This window comes from Condylostylus longicornis, unplaced genomic scaffold, assembly GCF_029603195.1.
Source record: "Condylostylus longicornis isolate FDR11 unplaced genomic scaffold, ASM2960319v2 ptg000010l, whole genome shotgun sequence".
In the NCBI taxonomy this organism is placed as follows: domain Eukaryota; kingdom Metazoa; phylum Arthropoda; class Insecta; order Diptera; family Dolichopodidae; genus Condylostylus; species Condylostylus longicornis.
Genome location: NW_026577979.1, coordinates 4,221,959 through 4,242,307, shown reverse-complemented (window position 1 = coordinate 4,242,307; position 20,349 = coordinate 4,221,959). Strand labels below are relative to the sequence as shown.

The 20,349-nt window shown below is 26.1% G+C and overlaps 1 protein-coding gene across 2 annotated transcripts in view; it reads right to left on the bottom strand.

The window, feature by feature from the left end:
- Positions 1–7,203: 7,203 nt before the first annotated feature.
- The window catches only part of LOC129618745 (probable serine/threonine-protein kinase MARK-A), a 39,744-nt gene continuing 26,598 nt past the window's right edge, over positions 7,204–20,349 (bottom strand). The window contains exons 2-5 of one of the 2 annotated variants that reach the window (XM_055533708.1): positions 9,593–10,194; positions 8,860–9,410; positions 8,006–8,747; positions 7,204–7,503 (exon numbers count right to left, since the gene is read on the bottom strand). In XM_055533708.1, the coding sequence (XP_055389683.1) occupies position 7,503; positions 8,006–8,747; positions 8,860–9,410; positions 9,593–10,128 (1,830 nt within the window). In that variant the 5' untranslated portion in view covers positions 10,129–10,194 and the 3' untranslated portion in view covers positions 7,204–7,502. The remainder of the gene's footprint in view (positions 7,504–8,005; positions 8,748–8,859; positions 9,411–9,592; positions 10,195–20,349) is intronic. The other variant, XM_055533709.1, reaches the window with a different exon arrangement.

Here is a 20,349-nt window from a genome sequence, read left to right as displayed (position 1 = left end):
TATAAGATCGGTTCTTCAAATATTCAAGTGACAACCTTGAATATTTGAAGAACCGATCTTGAATCTTCAAATTTGATGCAAGTGACTACAACAATACATTTCTAATTCTATACTAAATTAGCTCTAACATAATACTCGCATAAACATTTAACTTGCCTATGTTAACCCTGTCATTACGTGGGCCCTTTAAAGAGTTGTTGTAAAATTTCTATGTTGTTTTATATAAAATTTAAATAAAAGCTTTAGAAAAGCCCATATAGACAGCTGCCCTATAAAATTCGATGAGAATAATAAAATTGGATGAGTTCAAAACATTGTGTCGCATATCATAATATTAACTTAATATTACACAATATCAGAAAACTGATAATTTTTTTAAAACTATCATACAATTTTCATTTCTAATTACGGATGTTTGCTGTTATTAAATGAATGTTACATAAAAAGAATATCGAACTTATGGTAATAGCATAGAGAATATGTAAATCAAGAAGATTAAAATCATATATGGGAATGTTTTTGACTACTGGTATGAACAGAAGAAATAAAATGAACAAAAACAAAACCAAATCAATAAAAACGAAAATAATCTGCTACGTTTTCTCTCTCAAGATTCACAGAGGTTCGTTTTAATTCACCATTAACATGCAATCAAAATTCTCGTTGATCACTTTTTTTTTTTTTTTCAAATTTCTCACTCAGAACTCAGAAGTCAAAATCCTGTGCATGTTTTAATTTTTTATTTTTTTATTTTATATTTTTTATATCCTAAAAAATATTCAATTATAGTGAAGCATAAATTAAGAATTTCTGAGGAATTAACGTCTCAGTAAGACGTTTTTAATGTTACTCTAAATGAGAAATAATTATAAGAAACAGAAAATATTTTTTTTTTGAAAAAGGGCAGAAGAGGAAATGTCAACAGTTTTGCAGCAATATTGTAGTTACAATGTTGCAAAAATTAATTTTCATTAATTTTTTTATACGTATGATTTTTTTTTTCCATATTATTGAGAGATTAAATTAAAATTATCAGTTTAGTACAGTGTAGATCGTAAAAACAAACATGAAAAATAATGAACTAAAAAAATAAAAATTGAAATTTATTTGGTATTTTTCAAATTCAATGAGATTAAGAAAAAATTAAATACCTTAATTAAGTTCTTTGTTTATTAGGAATTTTGCAAAATTGATTTTTTTTTAATAAACAAGGCTCTGCTTTACGACAAGGTAAATGCGAGAGTGAGCCACAATCAATATCAAATTATTAATTATTTTCGTACATCATTGGTCTTCCAATAGTAAATGAAGGTAGGCATATTTCTGGCATTTTTTTGAAATTTTTAATATTAATACTTGATTCTAAATATTAAATAAAAAATTATTTTTATTGATTAAATTACTTACCTTAACATCACAAATGTATTTGGAACGAACTTTCGTGGTTTGAAAATGTGATAGAAAAAATTTTAGATTGCAACTCTATATAATTACGAGTATTAAATAGTGTATACCTTACGCATTTGGTATGTGTTATATGATGTCAATATGAAGAACATGTGGTATAAGAGCTATTTCAGAGACATTGTACTAAAAATGACTGAAATTTTTAAAAATAATACATTGTAATACCAACACAATACAACTATTAATAATTTTATAAATTTTGCAACTCGACACATTGTGTTCTTTAAATATGACATTTGAAACTGATAAGTTGTAATTATTATGAATTGTAAAATAACATAAGAACAGAGCCGATCTTGATGAACCTCATACTTACTCGAAAATTATCTGCATACCTAGAAATCATTTTAAAAATTCGTTTAGTTCTACTGAGTTCTAAATCATACTGAAAAAATTGAAAATGCAATGCAATTTTATTTAAATAATGTTTGTATATTTTAATAATCCTGTTGTAAAAAGTTATCATTTAAAGATTAGGCAAGAAATACAGAAGCAATGTACTCTCGAATATTATATATGTATACATATACTTATATCAAAAATTTGGTGCTTTAAAATGTTACGAGTATGCTTTTATTCCAAAGGATGCAATGAATTTATTTTAAAATTCTTCAGTTATAATAGGTTGGTTGGGAACGGTACCAATCTGTTTTGTATTTTTATTTATAACAGAATTATTTTTCACATAAGGCTTTGAAATTTTCAGTTTTTCTTTTGCTCTCCTATATAAGTACATAGATAAATTTCAGTTTCTCTGCTAGATATTTCATAAATCAAAACCGTCTTCAAACTTTTGTGGGTTACGGGTAATTATGTACTATGTTAGTCGAGAATGGACCAAGAAGAAATGGCTTTTTCAACTGACTTTATTGATTATTTTGTTACGACAAAATAATAAATTTGTATGTAATATTTGACAAATATGTAATAAATTTCTTGCAAGCAGAATGATGGATGAGTCGCTTTTTAAAGTTGAATGGGGCGCATTTTGCCCATAGGCTGCACTTTGCCGACAAATCAAATGGAAATAACTTAATCCTCATAAAATCGGACATATTTCCCTTGCATTTAAGGTAAAAAATTGTAATTTAAAATTAGATCAAAAATATTTTCATCATATTTGTACAACTAAAATATAAAGTATGTTATTTGTTATCTTAAGCAGGTTGAAGGTTAAAAATGTGTGTGTGTAAAATTATCTACTACTACTATTATTGCTATTATTTTTTTGCGAGAAACCTATTAAGATATTTAAGGAGTGCATCTGATGTTATGCATTAACCAGAATCTATACTAACTACTGAAAATCTATTTTATATCGTAATTATTTTTTTTTATTTATAATAAAAATTGTAATCTATTGTAAAAAGTGATCAGGCACAAAAACAAAAAAAAAATATTTGTTTTACTTTATTTTCCAATCCACCAAATTTTTAATTTTTTTTTTTTATTTTTAGTAAAGATAGCATGTAGTTACCGATAAATAGTTCAATCTGACAACTTCGTTATTATATTGTTAAAAATCGTGATCGGTAGTTTCATTTTAAGTAGGTACTTGTATTTTTTATAACTATATTGAATAGTTTGAACTTTAGTTCTTTACAAAACTAAATTTTTTTTTTTCTTTTTGGAAGGTTTTCTTGTTATACTCGTTAAAAGAATAACGAGAATATTGACAAAAATTCGAAAATAAAGAACAAAAGCGATCTTTATATTGACAACTACTGCTGTTGCTGACGTTGCTTAGAATTTTTTTTTTGTTTTTTGTAAAATCTTTTTGATCTTCCTTTAAAATTACCGCATAAAATATTCGTAGATCATATGGAAGATCATTTTATCACTTACTGTACAATCGTGTACAATTTTTGTTACGTTGTTGTTGTTGTTGTCTTGAATTCTTGCTCCCCTGTCGTATATGCATGTATTTGTATTTGGTTGAAAAGTTTCAAGAATCTGAAAACTGATTTTTGTAAATACTGCAAAAGCGATAAATAAGTGTGTAGAGGGGGGGGGGGCGGCACATTAAATAACGAAAAATTGAAAAAATTTTAAGCAAGAAAAATGCTATAAAAATAAAAAAACAAAAAAAACTGGAAAGAAAATTTTTGTCATCGTCTTTCTCATGAATAATAAAATGCAGTTTATTTTTATCAATTTATCATCATTTTCATGTCCTTTATTATCTAATTGAATTCTTTTAAGCTGTTAAATAAGTGTGCAATTACTACATTAGCAACCGGGAGATATTATACAAACCAAATTGTTGCTTTTCAATTTAATTTTGACTGTTTTGTTAACATATTTACTCATATCAACTCTCATCATATTCTCAGACAGGAACGGTTCTCTGATTTGTTTGGCGCCCCATGCGGTTTTCAAAAAAATATAACAATGAATGCCCCTGAACAATATACAATATACATTTAATAATTGCGTTCCTGTTCTCTGATGCTTATCTTGTTTATATGATAAATTCGACGCAGTTCCTAGGGGTTCGGTTTTGTAAATTTCTTGTGAAACGAAATTTCCAATTGAATTACGATTACTAACCTTTTTTTGCTCTCGAAGTCGTCGAATTGACCGGTAAATATAAGGTTGATCATGCAGCGTTTTCATATTTATAAACCTAAAAAATTGAAAAAATATTACTTACAAATAAATACACCCCAAACGTCACAAACTTCAATCGAATACTCGTTCCAATATAAAACCTCTTAACTACCGATTTCAAAAGATATAATAGATTTTTTCTTAATTTTTAGGTGTGAACCGCTACAATTAATAGTGTAAAAAAAAAATGTTGGGTAAGGTCAAATTTAACATCGACGTAATTTTTACAGCTATTAACTAGCCTATTGTCGAGCAGGTTAATTAACATAAAGATATACAGTGTAACAGCTTTTATATCATGTAAGACATAATTCGAATAGAGAATGTGTATTTGGTTTCTCCAACTAGCACATTAATTCAGTAAATGAGTATGCAGTAGCCAAAACACATACTAACTACTATTTGTGATTTGCCAAATTAACTCCCGTTCACTAAGAAGAATTTGGTTAGATATTAATATTCAAAAACTTCACAAATACGAGATACTTATCTTAGTCAAACTGATGCAAATAAATCAGAAAATAAAAGCGTTCGTGTCTTCAATGGGTTAATTTATGCAATGTGTACAAAACTATGCTTGTACATTTTGAAATTTCATTGTTTTTTTTTTCCGATTCTCATTTTTTTTTTCTCATTAACATTATGAAATACATGAACGGTAAAAAGAGATCAGTCAAGGGACATTTTACATGTATAAAAGTGTTACGACTATAACAGTCAATTCTTATTCTTTTTTTTTTGTTTAAAATGGCTACTTTAAAAACCATTTATACATTACACAATTATATAAGGAACAAGAGAACAGTTAAAAAATAAAAAAGAAGAAAAAATAGTGATAACAAAATGTTAATTAAAGGAAAAATGTACATTTTTAACAAAGACTCAAACTTCATCACAATTTCCTTTAATGGTGAATTTTAGCTCATCTTTTTAAGGAATTTCCAATTTTTTCTTATTTAATTTCTTTTTTTTAGTTTTTAATTAATTCTTAGGTCGGTATAATAATGATAAATGCTAGTTAACCTATACTAGTTATTCTTTTCCTTCTTATTATAATTAACTCTATTTTTTTTTTTTTAACTATATATAATGAAGCTGAGAAAAGATAAATTTAGTATTTCATTAAAAATAGTTAGTATATATAGGAGAAATATTAACAAAGAAGGTAACAAGCAGAAAGAACAACAAAATAAAAGACAAGAAGAAGAAGATTTTCATCTTATAGCCTTAAACATTGGGCATTCTTTTGGAAAAAATTTTCTTAAGAAGGACATTTAATTTTTAAGTACATATTAACTATATTTAAATTAGTTTCGCCTTTAATAATTAATACAATTTTATTTACTTTTTTTTTTGTATGTTCTTCTCTTTGTTGCTTCGTTTAATGTTGCCTTTTTAAAACTGATCGCTATCATGTTGGTCATTTTAAAATGTTTAGTATAAGAGTTAATTTTTATTGTATAATATAGTTGTAAAAGTACTTATAGATGTTATATACGATGAATTCATCATTATTATATTACGGGAATAGTTAGTTATATAAAAGCAGTTAAATTTGTTTGGTATTCTTTCAATCATGATAATATTGTTGGGGCTATTTCTTCAATTATTAACTAGATAAATATTTTGTTGTCACAAAAAAAAAAAAAAATTTGTATGTGTTCTTATTTAAAATTTTAGGAAAGATCAAAAATTAACGTAATTTTGATTAAAATAATTCCAAAAAAAAAAATTAAGATTTTTAATTCGTGCACAAAAAATTGCAAAATCTTTTATACACGGAACTGTTCCACCAATCTTCCAAATTATATTATTTTATTTTCCTCAAAGGTACCGATATAATTACTTAATTTTGTGACTTCTGAAATACTTAGTTCTTCGACTATTAAGTAAACAAGATACCATTTAAAAGCTACAATATGTATGTGAAATCTTCATATCCGGAATGTTCACCTCTAAGAAAATACATTGGAAGTTTAGGGAAGTAGTTTAAAATATTTAAAACTTCATTCAATACTAAGTATCGTTCTCTGTGACCTTTTTTGTTCCATTTACCACTTTTGCGTATACAAAGAATGATTTAAAATTCTTAATGCCTTTGTACTTCAAATAGACCTCAAAATTACTTTAAGTTATATTAAATATTAAAAATCTGATGTGCTTAACAATGTGTAAAATCTGATCTGATTGTCTAGTTTACCGAAACCGTAACATAAGATTAGGAAAATGCCTTTTAAATACTTCTTTTTAATTTTAATGAAGTTAGTAACTTGTAGCTTAAATACAATATTATTTCCGAATTCAGCTTGTACGTGCAAATTTTTGAGTTGGCTACTAACACAGATTTAGCGCGTTTTGGATATCGATGATAATATCACAAAAAAAAATTTAAGAACCGTTTCTAACAACTTGCATACACACACACATAGCGTATTCATATTTTTAGTTGAAATACTCTTTAATTTTTATTTGTTATTTTAACAGAGTCTTAATGAAGATTTGCAGTCTTAATGAAGAAGCACAGACAATTTCTTATTTGCTCTATTGCAATAGAAAGTTAATACATGTTTGCTCCATATGCACATCAAAAACTACTTTGTAATCGATTTGCGTTGTAATTTATTTAACAAAATATAAAATATTTCTTCAAATAGTTAAGTGATAGCCCTGAAATTTGACGTAAGATTAGTAAATTAATCAACAATTCCTTAGTACGAATTTCAATGACACTTTGTCTGACCAATTTTTTTTTAACGTCCATGTTCTCGAAATGTTCCTTGAGATCTGTGTAGCAAAATCTGAATTCGGGCGATTATACATATATACATAAAACTAAAATACTTACACGTTGTTGGTCATGATCGGCATGGTTAAATGAAGTTGAAAGAAAGAAACTTTAAATATTTTCAAAGAACGCTTGTTTTTATAATTGTATAATTTCTGATCAATTGCTTACGAAATTTTAAAATGATTCAAAATTTTTCTACAACTGAGCTTAAACTTCTTAATCTAATTTTAACTGTAATAGAAAACTTAAAATAAAACACGAAAAACTGAATTAAATTTGCAACATTTTTGTTTGTTATTTTATTTTATGTCTCATAATTATTAGTACCATATTTAAAAAAACATTATTACATATCACAGCTAAGTTACAAGCAGAATTTTTAAAGATTGAACTTTCTTTTTTTTTTAGAAAAAAAAACACGTTCTCTTTAAATTGAAATATACGTATATGCTATGTACATACATTATTAATTTAAAGATTTTATACACCTTCCATATTTTCCTTAATTTTTCTTTTGATAAACCATTCTTAAAAATAATTATAATTTTCAAATTTTTCAAATTTTCATAATTAAAATAATGTTAAATAACGTTTCGTTCTCGGCTATTCAAATAAAATTCCATTCCATGGTAAATTTTCTGAAATTAAAAAGAAATGAAAAATTTTTTCATTAAGTTGTTGGAAAAGCATATTTTTCTATCTATACAATATTTTGTCAAATAAGATAAAATAAGCAAGAAACTGCGAAGAGAGCAGGAACTGGGAACTAGAGATAAGTTCTTAGTCTTAACTTGTGATTTTTATCAGAGTTGTTTTATCTTACAGAATTGACTCATTGTGAAATATACTGAAAAATTCTACCATTACGTTATTTTACTCGATTTCTTTAAAGGCGCATTCGAAAGTATTTTCATGTAATTCAACTGTTTCAGCTTTTTACTTAATAACAAACCATATCAACACGTAATAGTACCCAAATACTCAGTATAATTCCCGAATTATTTATTAATTAAAATTAAAAATGTCTCAGTTCCCGTAAAATTTCTTTTACTCAAGTTTATGCTCCTTCTCAGCAGGATGAATAGCATAATTAGAGTTTCAACAATAAAATTTCATGTATTCAAGTCAGAATAAACTTACCATTGTCTTATTGTCCAAAATTTATTTTTCATTTTATTACTGCTTACACCACCTATTCCACCACCACTGCTACCACTTTCATCATCAACAATTGTTGTTTTTTGTAATTGTCCAGCATCAAAGAATTTTTTCATTGATTTAAATGGTGACGATGGACTAATTAATGTCATAGCAATTCCAGGATGTTCATTATAACATTTTGATTGATTCATATTTGATTTTTTAGCTGATAATGTTGCTGAACGTTTTGCACTTGCCATTATTTTTTTACCAAATTTAAAATTTTCTTTATAAAATAATGATGTTATATTACTGCCAGAACTTACACTATAACCACTATCAACATCATTATTTTTATGACTTTTCAAATCTAATGATTTTAAGGTACTTGAAATATTTTCTACGCTTTTGCTACCACTTAAACCACCATTACCGGTTTCATTACAATTCTCTTCGGATGGACTTATATCGGGTGGAGTTGTTGGCATTATTAAAGCTTCCAATGATAAATTTAATTCATCTAATATTCGAAAATGATTATTTTGTACACGACGTTGTTCTTCTTTTGAACTAATCGGTGGCGATGGTGTAATTACTGTATGACCTGGTGAACCTCCTGGCGATTGTAAATCAATTCCATCGGCCGATAAAATTTCACGAATTTTTTCTTCATTAACTTCTTCGTATAGATTTTCTGTGGTACCATAACGTGTCGTGTATGTATATTTATCCAATGGATCTGCTTGAAATTTTAAAGAAAGAAAAAATATTGATAAAATTAAAATTTATTTTATCCTGGAGAAATTATTTTTTTTTTGTTTTGAATTTAATTTTTATAAAAACTTTCAACTTACTTGAACCGTTTCCATTGCAATTAACACCATTTGTAACGCCAGCACTATTACCAGCTGTAGCAGATGTTGAACGTGATCTTATTATAGAATTTGAAAAACCATTGGCTCGTGAACGAAAACTTTTTGCTAATAAAGCTTTTATTGAACTTCTAGATGGTGTTTTACCATGCTGTGATGTTGACGATGAAGTTGAACCAGATGATGTTGATGGTCCTCGGCCATCATATAATGGTGGCGGCTGATGTGCATATGAAGTTGATGGTGTTGCTGGTAAACATGAAACGGGACTAGATGATTTTTGCGATTTAAATTGTTGTTGCTGTTGCATAGTTGGTGGTTGCGGTGGCGGTGGCTCTAAATATGCATACGAATAAACATCATAAACTGGCGGTGGTGGATGATGATGATTTCTCATTGATGTCGAATGATGATGTAACATTGCTGCTGCTGAAGTTGTTTGTGAAGGGTTTGTCGGTGCACAATAATTTTCAACATTAATAATTTCTTGACAGTTTGTAATGGGAATTTCAGGACATTTTTTCGTTCGCCATCTATATGATTATGGGCAAGAGAAAATATGTGTAGGTAAATATTTTAAAAGAAATTTTTTATGATGAAAAATTGAGAATACATTTTTTATTTTGATAAATATTCTTTTCACAAAAAAAAAAAAACAAAAAAAAAGAGAAAAGGGAAGTAAAAAATACTTTAGGATTCAGTGAAATCAACTTACCTATGCTGATGATTGCTAATCTCATTTTTTGATTTTGTTTTCCTTCGAGATTTTGTTGTATTACTACTGTGATGGTGCTGATGATGCGGTTGATGTTGTATATGTTGTTGTTGTTGTTGAAGATGCTGCTGTTGCTGTTGTTGTTGATGATGAAATAGAATATCAGCTGAAGTTGGAGGACATTTACAAATTACATGATTTGATGGCATGCAAAATTCTATCCGATAAGCGTCATCAGGAAATATTAATTCAGTTTGATCTATTGGTATGGGTGATGATTGATTTGATTTTGATATTAAATCTCTAGTTTTTGCAAATTTTAAAGAGGTTGGATGATGATTTATTGCTGGAAGGTGGGCTTTAGTTGGTGTTGGATAATCAAATGGTGATGTAATATTAACAAATGTTGGTGATGGTGAACGTTTTTCATTTAAATATGCATTAGCTGGGTACATTTTTGTTGGTGATATTGGGGAAGTTTTGGTTGAGGGTATTGGTGTTGTATCGTTTAAAAATGGATTTGTTGAAGTATGCATTCAAAAAATTTTTTTTTTCTTCTTCTTTCTACTTTTAAAGATAATTTTTTTTTTTTAAAGAAAATTCTGAAATTGTAAAACAAAAATGAAAGAAAATTAAGTATATTTGATTAAATTGGGATCCTTTAAATGATTTTTTTTTAAATTAGACAAATTTTTAGTTCAGCAACTTTATATATAACTAAACTAAGTTGTACAAGCTTTCTTAAACATCTGTTTCATTATTACTACCATGCTTATGGGTAATGCAATGTGCTATTGAAACTTGTGACTATAAAATCAACGCAAATAAATTTCTATGTTCACAAGAGTTTTTAAGATTTTTAAAAATTTTGAGTTGAGATGAGCAGGATTTTTCTAAAATTTTCACCATCATTAAAGTTCTTTTCAACATTTTTCAAATTTTCTGTTAGCGGTCACCATTTTACGGAACCTATTATGCTAAGCTTAACATTACTTTTTTATATGCAAATTGGTTTTTATTTTGAATTTTTGAATCAAATAATCACAATTTATAAATAGAGTTACCAAAATTTAATTCCAATACAAACATTTTTCAAACCGCTTAACTTAAATCTTAAAAAACAAAACACATCTTTATTTATGCAAATTTCAAAACCAACTAAGGGAATAAAATTAAAAAAAGCAAAAAAAAAATAAAATACAGTTTAATAGTAAATAATAACAATAATTATACAAGCATAACAGAGCGAATCAAAAATAAAAACGAATAAAGAGAAAAATTACTACCTTGAACGTCTAAAATATGCTGTATAACTTGAATTATTATCTACCACTTTTGCGTTATGTTTTCCTCATTTTATACTCATGTACGTGTACTCTTTAATTTCTGCCGATATTAACATTATAAGAGAATGTGCATCAAAATGCAAAAATAACAAAAATCAAGAAAAACAATAAAAAAAAAAACAGTTTCAATTTTATACAATAGTTGTATTTTGTATAAAACAACCGGACTCAAAAGATCAGAAAACAAAATTTTTGAAAAATTACAAAAAGAGAGAAAGAGAAAAATAAAAATTGTACAATGATGCAAAACTAAAATTCAACATTCTTTAAAAATGCTTTCTTTTTTTCTACATAACATTGGTATATTACGGACCAAAGCACCATATACCTACATGTATACATACAAAATGTAAAGATAATGTTGGTTTGGTATGTTATACCAACATATATGTTTGAAAAGAATTAATGTGCATCATATAAACAAATTGAAAATAACAATAATCTATGTTTGTAGTTCCATAGAAAATTATACACAACAAAATTTGCAGAATTATACAGTGTATATATGCAATTTTATTATTATTAACGCAAGGTTCATTTAAGTAATTTATGTAAGTACAGAGTATCACGTTAAAACTGATCGTAATTTTATGAGTTTAAAAAAATCATGTTCTAATTGCATGTAATTTTTTACAAACTGGTTGGAATTTTTATTTAACGCATTCGATTTTGAATTGACGCAATCGTTTAAGTAGTTGAATAAATATGCGCACAACGATTATAAGGCTGTTTGAACTTAAATATTGCATGTCTGATTGAGCTCTTATTGTTTTTTTACCGATCGAACATTCCTCTCGAACATTCGTACAACATACAGAAATCAAACATGTTTTATGAAGAACAATGTTTGAACAATATTTGGAAATGTAAATATAAAATTGGTTATACGAGATATAGAGCCTGTATTTTGAACATAAAGCAGAGCTTATACCATTTTCGTACGGTATACTTAATTGAATAAATGTAAGAGCTGTTGAAATTAAAAAATTTAAAAATTAATGTTTTGTGATTAGAAGGTTTTCCAAAAAAGAAAGCTTTAAAAGAACAAGATATGTAAAGAAGACTGTTTGACGTAAATTAGCATAAAATATTTTAGCAAACGCATTACTCATAGTTAACAATGAATAAGTAGTTTGTTACGAAATTTTACTCATCGCGTATAATCCATTTCCTATATTGAAATTATTCCATTGTATTTCGATATCATTTAATTCCAATTCTAATTATTTTTCAGTTTTTCTTTACTAAATGTTATTAGAATAATTTTAATAACACACTTTGTACCAATAATTACGTACAATGGCTTGTAATGTTTTTAATTTCAAGGTTTTATTATTATATACACGTTATACATTTCAGTCTGCTGTACATATAATACATGTATTATATAAGCGAACCATGAGCTTGTAAGATATAAATAAATTAATTAGTTACAGTAAATGTATCTTTATATGTGTATATGTTTATGCATATTACAAATCTTCTCTGGCGTTACTACGTAAATTATAATACTAGTGAAACTTATAAGGTTTGAAGTTATTTTTATTGTACACATATACACACACAAATTTTCAAAATATTTTACTGGATTAAAATCATTTTCGTATAAAATAGTTAAGTATATTTTACATTAAGCTTCATAGAAATTTTTAAATAGAATCTAGGAATACACCATTTTCTAGATAAATGCATTGTAATTTGGAATTGTAAAAATTGAAAAGAGGGAGAAAAAATTAAATTAAACTAAAAAAAATTTTCTTTAAATATAAAAATTAAATACTTAACTAATGAAAGAAAAATTTAAATAAGTTTTAATAAATAATTGTGAAAAAGGAAATTTTCTGCAGCAATAATTGATCTTAGACCGTACAAAAGTTGTTTAAACAATTATTGGGTGGTAATTATCCGTATGTTGGTTATAAACAATTTAACACCGATGGGTGATTGACTTACCGATAAATATCTATTAAAGCGTCTGTGTCTAATAATAAAAAAAACAGATCTCTAATCGAAATGCCACTATGCCTAAATATTTGTAAAATCCGAATAATCCGCCTATCAAATAAATAATAGGTCACGCATAAGTACTCATATTAAATAAAGTTGGGTCAAACCAATGGTTTGTATTGTAGCACTTTTCCCTTCAACAAGTGAAAATTCTGCTTTTAAATACAGTCTATGTATACCTATCACACTATAAAAATTATTTTCATTCATATACAAAACTATTTCTAGGATTGCATATATTTAGGATGACGCATATATGCAGTCTTTGAAATAAAGCAAAAATTAACATAAAAAGGGGTTAACATAATGCTCGATTTTAAGGGTTAATTGTGTGAGTTAAGAAAAATAATTATATTTTTTAGTGTCATGGAATTTACCGTTAGCTTTTTGAGTTTATAAAAATTTGGAAAAGCTTGCGGTTTCGGAAATATAGGGTGTCAAAAATTCAAATTTTACGAATTTCAAGAGGTGATAACTTGAGAGGGGGTGGAGATGGAAAAAAAATTTCTTCTAACGAAATGAACTATTTGTTAATGTCTAAGAGCCCCTAAAATTTCAAAGTTCTAGAATATAGGATCTAGAAGAAAAACGACATCAAAAATTTGGAAAAAAAGGACTTTAGATAACGGTAAATTTCAACGGCCATTTTGTTTTTCTAAAGTTTAACTATAGTATACCTCGCTAGGGGAATCAAGCCGCTGCCTTTCTGCCTTTGCAAAATTTCAAAAATGCTTATGGTTTCATTGCAACAAATATTTAAAAAAGGCCATTTTTAAGGTTTTGGGGGGGGTATAACTTCTAGAGGGGGGGAGATAGGTAAAAATTTTGTTCTACGAAAATAAGTTTCTAGTAAAGACCTATGTATATATAAAATTTCAGCTTTCTATCTTCAAGGGTGTAGAAGTTTTGTAAACAGACACACGGACGGACGGACGGACGGACGGACGGACAGAGTGAAACTAATAAGCACTTTTTTCAAAAAATTTTTTGGAAAAGTGCTAAAAACATCTGTAACCTTTCTTCTCACCATTCCAGTGTATTCTTAGAGAGCATTGAGTTGAGATTTTGCCAAAATTCTACTTTTTTCAAAGAGTATTTCAAATTTTCATCATTTACAAATTTGAAATACCAAAGTACACGGTTAGTTTTTAATTCTAATTGGCTTTTTGTTAAAAATATTCTTATAAACGCTCAAAAATGATTGAATATAAAGGAAATTAAAACGAACAACATAAAACCTTTGTCTTCCAAAATGTTGTTTATAAAATTAAATGAATTTTTTTTTTTGGAATTAAATAAATAAATAAAAAAAAAATTCATCAACTTAATAATGAGTGTCACGTTGTGCTTCTATTCCAATACAATAAATTCTTTTCCTTTATTTTTTTTAATAAAAATTAAAATTTGTGTCAAAAGGATAAAAAATAAATAATAAAATTTCTTTTATTTAAAACAAAATTTGTTCATGTTCTCAAAGAAAACAAAAAAAAAATTTTTTTTTCAACAATATATTTTTAACTTAAGTAAATTTTTCCAAAAAAAAAAAACAAAAAATTTAATTTGATAAAAATGCATGTGTGCACATCCATGTCAAAAGGATACAGAATCAAAGAACATTTTACTATTTCATTTTCATTTACTATATCTTCTCACATGTGCTTTTTTATGTATACATATTTCTCTATTTTCATTTATATTGAAACAGTGGCGTATTAATAAATTAATCTTATAAAAAAAAAGTGGATGGATGAGGCCTCAATATTGCTATAATTTTTGGTTGCCAATCATAATGCTGCCATGGTAATTTGATTAGGTTAAATTTACACTTTTTATTTACTTGTTCTACTTATAATGGGTGTGGTTATGTCAAATTCTCATGTCGCACACTTAAAGCTTTCACTGCTTATTTTATGAATATAATTTCCCATAAAATCTAATCGCTCTAAACAAATAATCTAGTAACAATATAAAACCAAAATTTTTTCAATTAATTTTTTCTCAGTGTACCAAAATTGCTACACCAAGACAAAATGTATTCAAAATGATGAAATTAAACAAAGTACTTAGACATGCTAGAATTTAAACTTATTTCATTTTTTATAAGAGAAAATCTAAATTTGGAATAATACGCCCAGTAATACTCTTATACTATGCCAGTTTTAGTTGTGAATTAAGCGATATGTGCAGTAATGAAATAACTAAATTATATAAGAAGAATATTAAAATTAGGGCAGTAAAGAGAAATTTTCCGACTTCATATATATTTTATTAAGAGACATGGCATTTGAAATTTTTAATGAAAATTATTAGTTTGTACCCATATGTTGTTCTAAAGCAGAGCTTAACTTCGACTGTTATGTTTTCTGAATAATGTTCAGTCAGTAATTTCATATATAAAAAAAATTTTTTTTGCACAAAATTTTTGCTTGAACTGCAAATCAAAGACTAATGTCTTTAGAGAATTATAATAAAAGTATAAATAAAACTAAATACAATTATAGTTTATGTAGGTCAAACATAACATATTCCATCTGAGAATTCATTTACGTGACTATCTCGTTATAAGTATAGCAATATTTTTTCCTTTTTGCATAAATTTTTATTCTTTGTATGTCCTTTTATATGTATTTTTTTTAAATTTCATATATTTTATATTTTTACGTAAGAATTTTTTTAAATTTGTATTGTCTTTGCTTAATAAATTGAAACAAATTCAGAAAAGTTTTCGTTTTTTACTAGAATTTCCTAAAGCAAAGTTTCTATTTTTTTAAATTTAAACTTTATTTTATTCTTTTAAATTTGTTAGTTTACTCATAAGAAAATCTTAATACTTATTAGTTGTAAATATAATTTTTGTTATACGTATAACATTAGGTTAAAGTAGATTGAGTCATTTATTGTGATTTTCTATATACTAGGGACATTAGGGGAATTCAAGTTAAAATTTGATTTTTTCTTTTTAAAAATTTTTATAATAGAATTGAAGGTTTTCTGTATTCCTCTTGGGCACGACAATGTCACATTTTCAATTCAAACAATTACATGCTTATATTTACTTATAGTATATTATATATTCCTATATATAGACGCACATACATAGATGCAAAATTAACAGGATTTTTACAAGGATTTTTTCAAATTGAAAAAAATTTAAACAAGTTTATAAATATTTTATTTTTTGTTTTTATTTTCCAGTTTTGTTTTACTTATAGAAAAAAGTTCTTTTTTTTTTTTAGAGAACTAGAACTTTCCTACCACTGACAACTTAAATTGAATTAGAGATAGAAGTAAAATAATAAAAAAAAACAAAATAATAGAGAAAAAGTAGGAAACAAAAGATTTCTTTCGATTTGTTGCATTTTTTATTTTTGCATAATTTTTGTTTTATAAGTTGAAAAATAAAACAATTTAAAATAAATTCGGATAAAGGTAATATAATAATGGCATGTAATATAGCACATTTCCCTTAAACAGTTGAATGCACTTTTTCTCAAAATTAAGACAAAGCTGCAATGCGTGCGTTAATCTTAACGAAAAAGTATGAAGTTGGGCGGTGTTTGATTGCAGTTGATAATGGAAAAAGAATTTCATGTTTGAGGGGTAAAAACTAATCCGTAAATTAGCGATTCCTTGATTCAAAATGAAAATTTTTTTATTTAAGGCCAGAAAAAGTGTTCATAACAACTAAAATTTACATTTTGACAAAGACTGGAGTAATAAAAGGAAGCCTTACACTATTTTCTTTATTGTTAAATATTGTTTCTCTGCATACTTTTAGGAGGAGGATAGAAATTAAATGAGAACTTAACATAATGCACTGTTTATTGGGCCAGATAAAATAAATAGCTTGTCATATTTTGTGATAAGACGAGATCTTCCATTGATTGATGTAAAACAAGTACTAAGATTCCAGAGTAAGTTGCCTTTCTTTTAGACCATAAGGCGAACAGCTTTTCTAAAATAATAGATTTCAGGCCAAAAATCAGGTTTCCACCCCAGCTGTTGCTCATATTTCTATATTTAAGTTTCATAATCAAAATTTGTAGATACACGGACAGACCAATGGGTAAAGTAACATTAATAACCACATATTTTCCCAATTTCGGTGGAGGAAAGGATATAGGGGAAAAAAAAGTTCTGATTTACTTATATAAATTCCTTTTTGTTTTAATTTTCTCATTTTTCGTCTCTCTTTTTATTTCGTTTAAACAATAAAACTATAAGTAAGTTTACATAGAATATTGAGCTTGTAGCTTAACAACAAAACTACAAAAGTAACAGAGGCAACAATAACAACATCAATGTTAATGTACTTGCAAAATGTAAGTACAATAATCAGGATAATATTGTTGTTTTTGTTTTAAATATTTTTTTAAAGAAATATGTACAAGAGTAATATAAAAACAAAAAGCTAGTACACACACTTTTTCTTCATTTTTTGTTAATGTTGCCATTGTTTATTGCTTATTGTTCCTATTATTTTCAATTTGTACTTGTGTTATGATGCACAGAAGTTCAAGTTTTCTATGTTTCTAGTGAAATAATTTTTTTTATTTTTGTTTTCTTATGGTTTTCTGTATGATTATATAAGATCGCCGACTGACTTACATAATATTATAAGAGAGGAATACGAGTATGTTATTGTTTTTGTATTTTTACTCGAGAACAATTCAATTTAACTAGAATTTTGTCTTTTTAAAGAAATGCTATGAATTTTCTTTTTAACAAATTTTATTTTTTTTTGTTTATAATAGAATTTGTAATTTTTTGTAGTTATTTTTATTAATTTTTTTTTTCATTTCATTTTTACTATTGTTATACAAAAGAAATTTAATAAATGTTATACAAAAGCGTGCAGTTTTACATGTTGCATACAAAATTTTTTTTTTTTTAAATCATTATTCTTTAACATTTTGTACGTATAACATGAAATCTGTGTTACTCGTGTGTTTACTGTTGTTTATTATTTAATTGAAGAAAAGCTTAACATGAATTTATATGTATAATAATAAAATAAAATTTAATTGAAGTGATGTCAAAGATTTTTCTTTTTCGTAATGTAGGTATGTACTTATATGTACAAAAATAAGTTCTATAAATTGTTAAATAAAGGTTTGTTAAAATTAAATTAAACCTATTGTTTCATGTTAACTAATTGTAATTAAACGTAATAGCTACAACTTTAGGATGCAGTAATTTTTTTTATTTTTACTTATATTTGGACGAATGTATATGAATGACTCGATTGTTACAAAGCATAGTAGCAATTCTAAAAATTTGATCTTCTAATTATTAATATAACAATTTCTGTAGCTTGAAAGGCTATATATTTCTTAAGAAAGAAAAATTAGACGCAAAAGAGTGGATAAGAAGGTTTTGAACTACTTGTTTAACTAGAGTCTTGGGAACTCATTAGGTATTTGTTTACGAAGGATAGTAAGTTCATTATTCACTTAATTAAGTAAGTAATTTACTTATAAGTTTATTTTTAATTAATAAATAAATATGAACCCTATTAAAATATGAAAAGTATTTACATAAAAGTACGCATAACTTTAACTGTATAAATAACTTCGTCATTCAGTAATTTCAACTGAATTTCGGTCAGTTTAGCTGTATACGGTTAATGTTGGTTAAATAACTTAATAAGGCTGTGAAATGCTTATATAGAAATACTATAAGAATTTCTTAAATTTCAATATACTCACGCAAAATATTTGATTTTAAAAATAATCAGTAATAATACTTTAGTATTAAATTAATATTGAAATATTAAAGCTAAACTATATGAAGAGCCCTTAAAATTTAATAAATATTCAAATTTATATAATAATAAAGTTATTCCTATTTCACATCCCGTACAATGTAGTAAATCTAAAAATACTTGTCATAAAATTATGAAAATTTCGCTAAACCAAAAATTGTCGCCAAAAAGTATTCCCCTACTACTTCTGTTTACTTGAATAACACTTAAATTTAAAATATTCTAAAGTTTTTATTAGAAATGTGTGGACCTCATAAAAAAGTATATTAAATGTCCTAAAATATTTTGTTTAACCATTAATGTAGATAAATAAAGTTTGTGGTTATTAGAATTTTTTTTTCATACCCAACCTCTTATGTTTGGAATGCCTAATATTATATGTAAATTATACGACAACGTCGAGACGTAATAATTTTATTAATATAAAATATTATAAATAATAAAATGAATATATTTTATAACTGTTACATTTATAAAGTTTATGTTTATTCTACGAGTATTACTTTCAACTCATAACTATTCTATTTTAAACATTTATTCAATATGGTATAAGGAAGCAAATTATTTTAAGAGGACTAAATATAAATTTTATAAGTATGAAATTTTTTTCACATTAAATAAAATCTTGCACTATAAAAGTGGGTTGAAAGTTGCTACAGTAAATGGAGCAATTTACATTAGAAACTATTTTAGAATTTCCGCTACAGTCAAGAATTGTTGTAATTTGCCTAGTTTAAAGCGAAATTTATCATAACATTAAAAAAATATTGCTAACAACTTGTGAATTTAGTCGAAAATAAATACTTAAGAAATCGTGAAATTTTGGAGTTCCTTATTTATTCAGTGCCTTTATGATACTTCCAATACACTCAGAAAACTACGAGATCGTGTAATTTTCTTATCTCTTTTTAGTTTTGTGTGGAATATTTGAATTCAATTAAAATCCTCCAATAGAATTCACATTTAGAATTTAATAGCAAGAATTCAGTTATAGTAGATTCTTTTAATAATAATTGTTGTAATTCGATACAAACATTTTTTACAGTGTGTCCATATGACCATATATATAATTATTTTTTTTTTTTTAATTTGTATAATGTTGCACACATATATCTTGTGAAATTTCCACTTATTTGAACAATTTTTGTAAATATTTTTAAATTTTTCAAATGTGTACGTATCCATGCATACATATACGTACATAATGTATGTACATAATTTTTTTTTTATTACGTATACTTACTTATGAGACATAAAATTCATAATCAACAAGAATAGTCAACAGCATTAACAAAATATAATAAAACAATAGAAAATTCTTAAATACAAATATAACTACCTATAATACTTAAAAATAAAAAGCAACAACAAATAAGAGTGAAAATTTCATTAAAGAAAATTTTACGCTACTTAAAAATTTGGCGTCAATGTGTCGTCTTTGATTCACAGTTTTACTCACTAACTAACCAAAAAAAGAAAACAAAATTCCATAGAAGAAAAACAATAAGGCTGAGACATAATCGTGTATTACGTTATCATTACATTGCCATTTTGAGTTTCCTCAACTCCACCACACCATACCATTATCTGCCTCCTCTCCTCCTTCATTCCGTTTCCTCATACTTCCTCATTTCTATGTT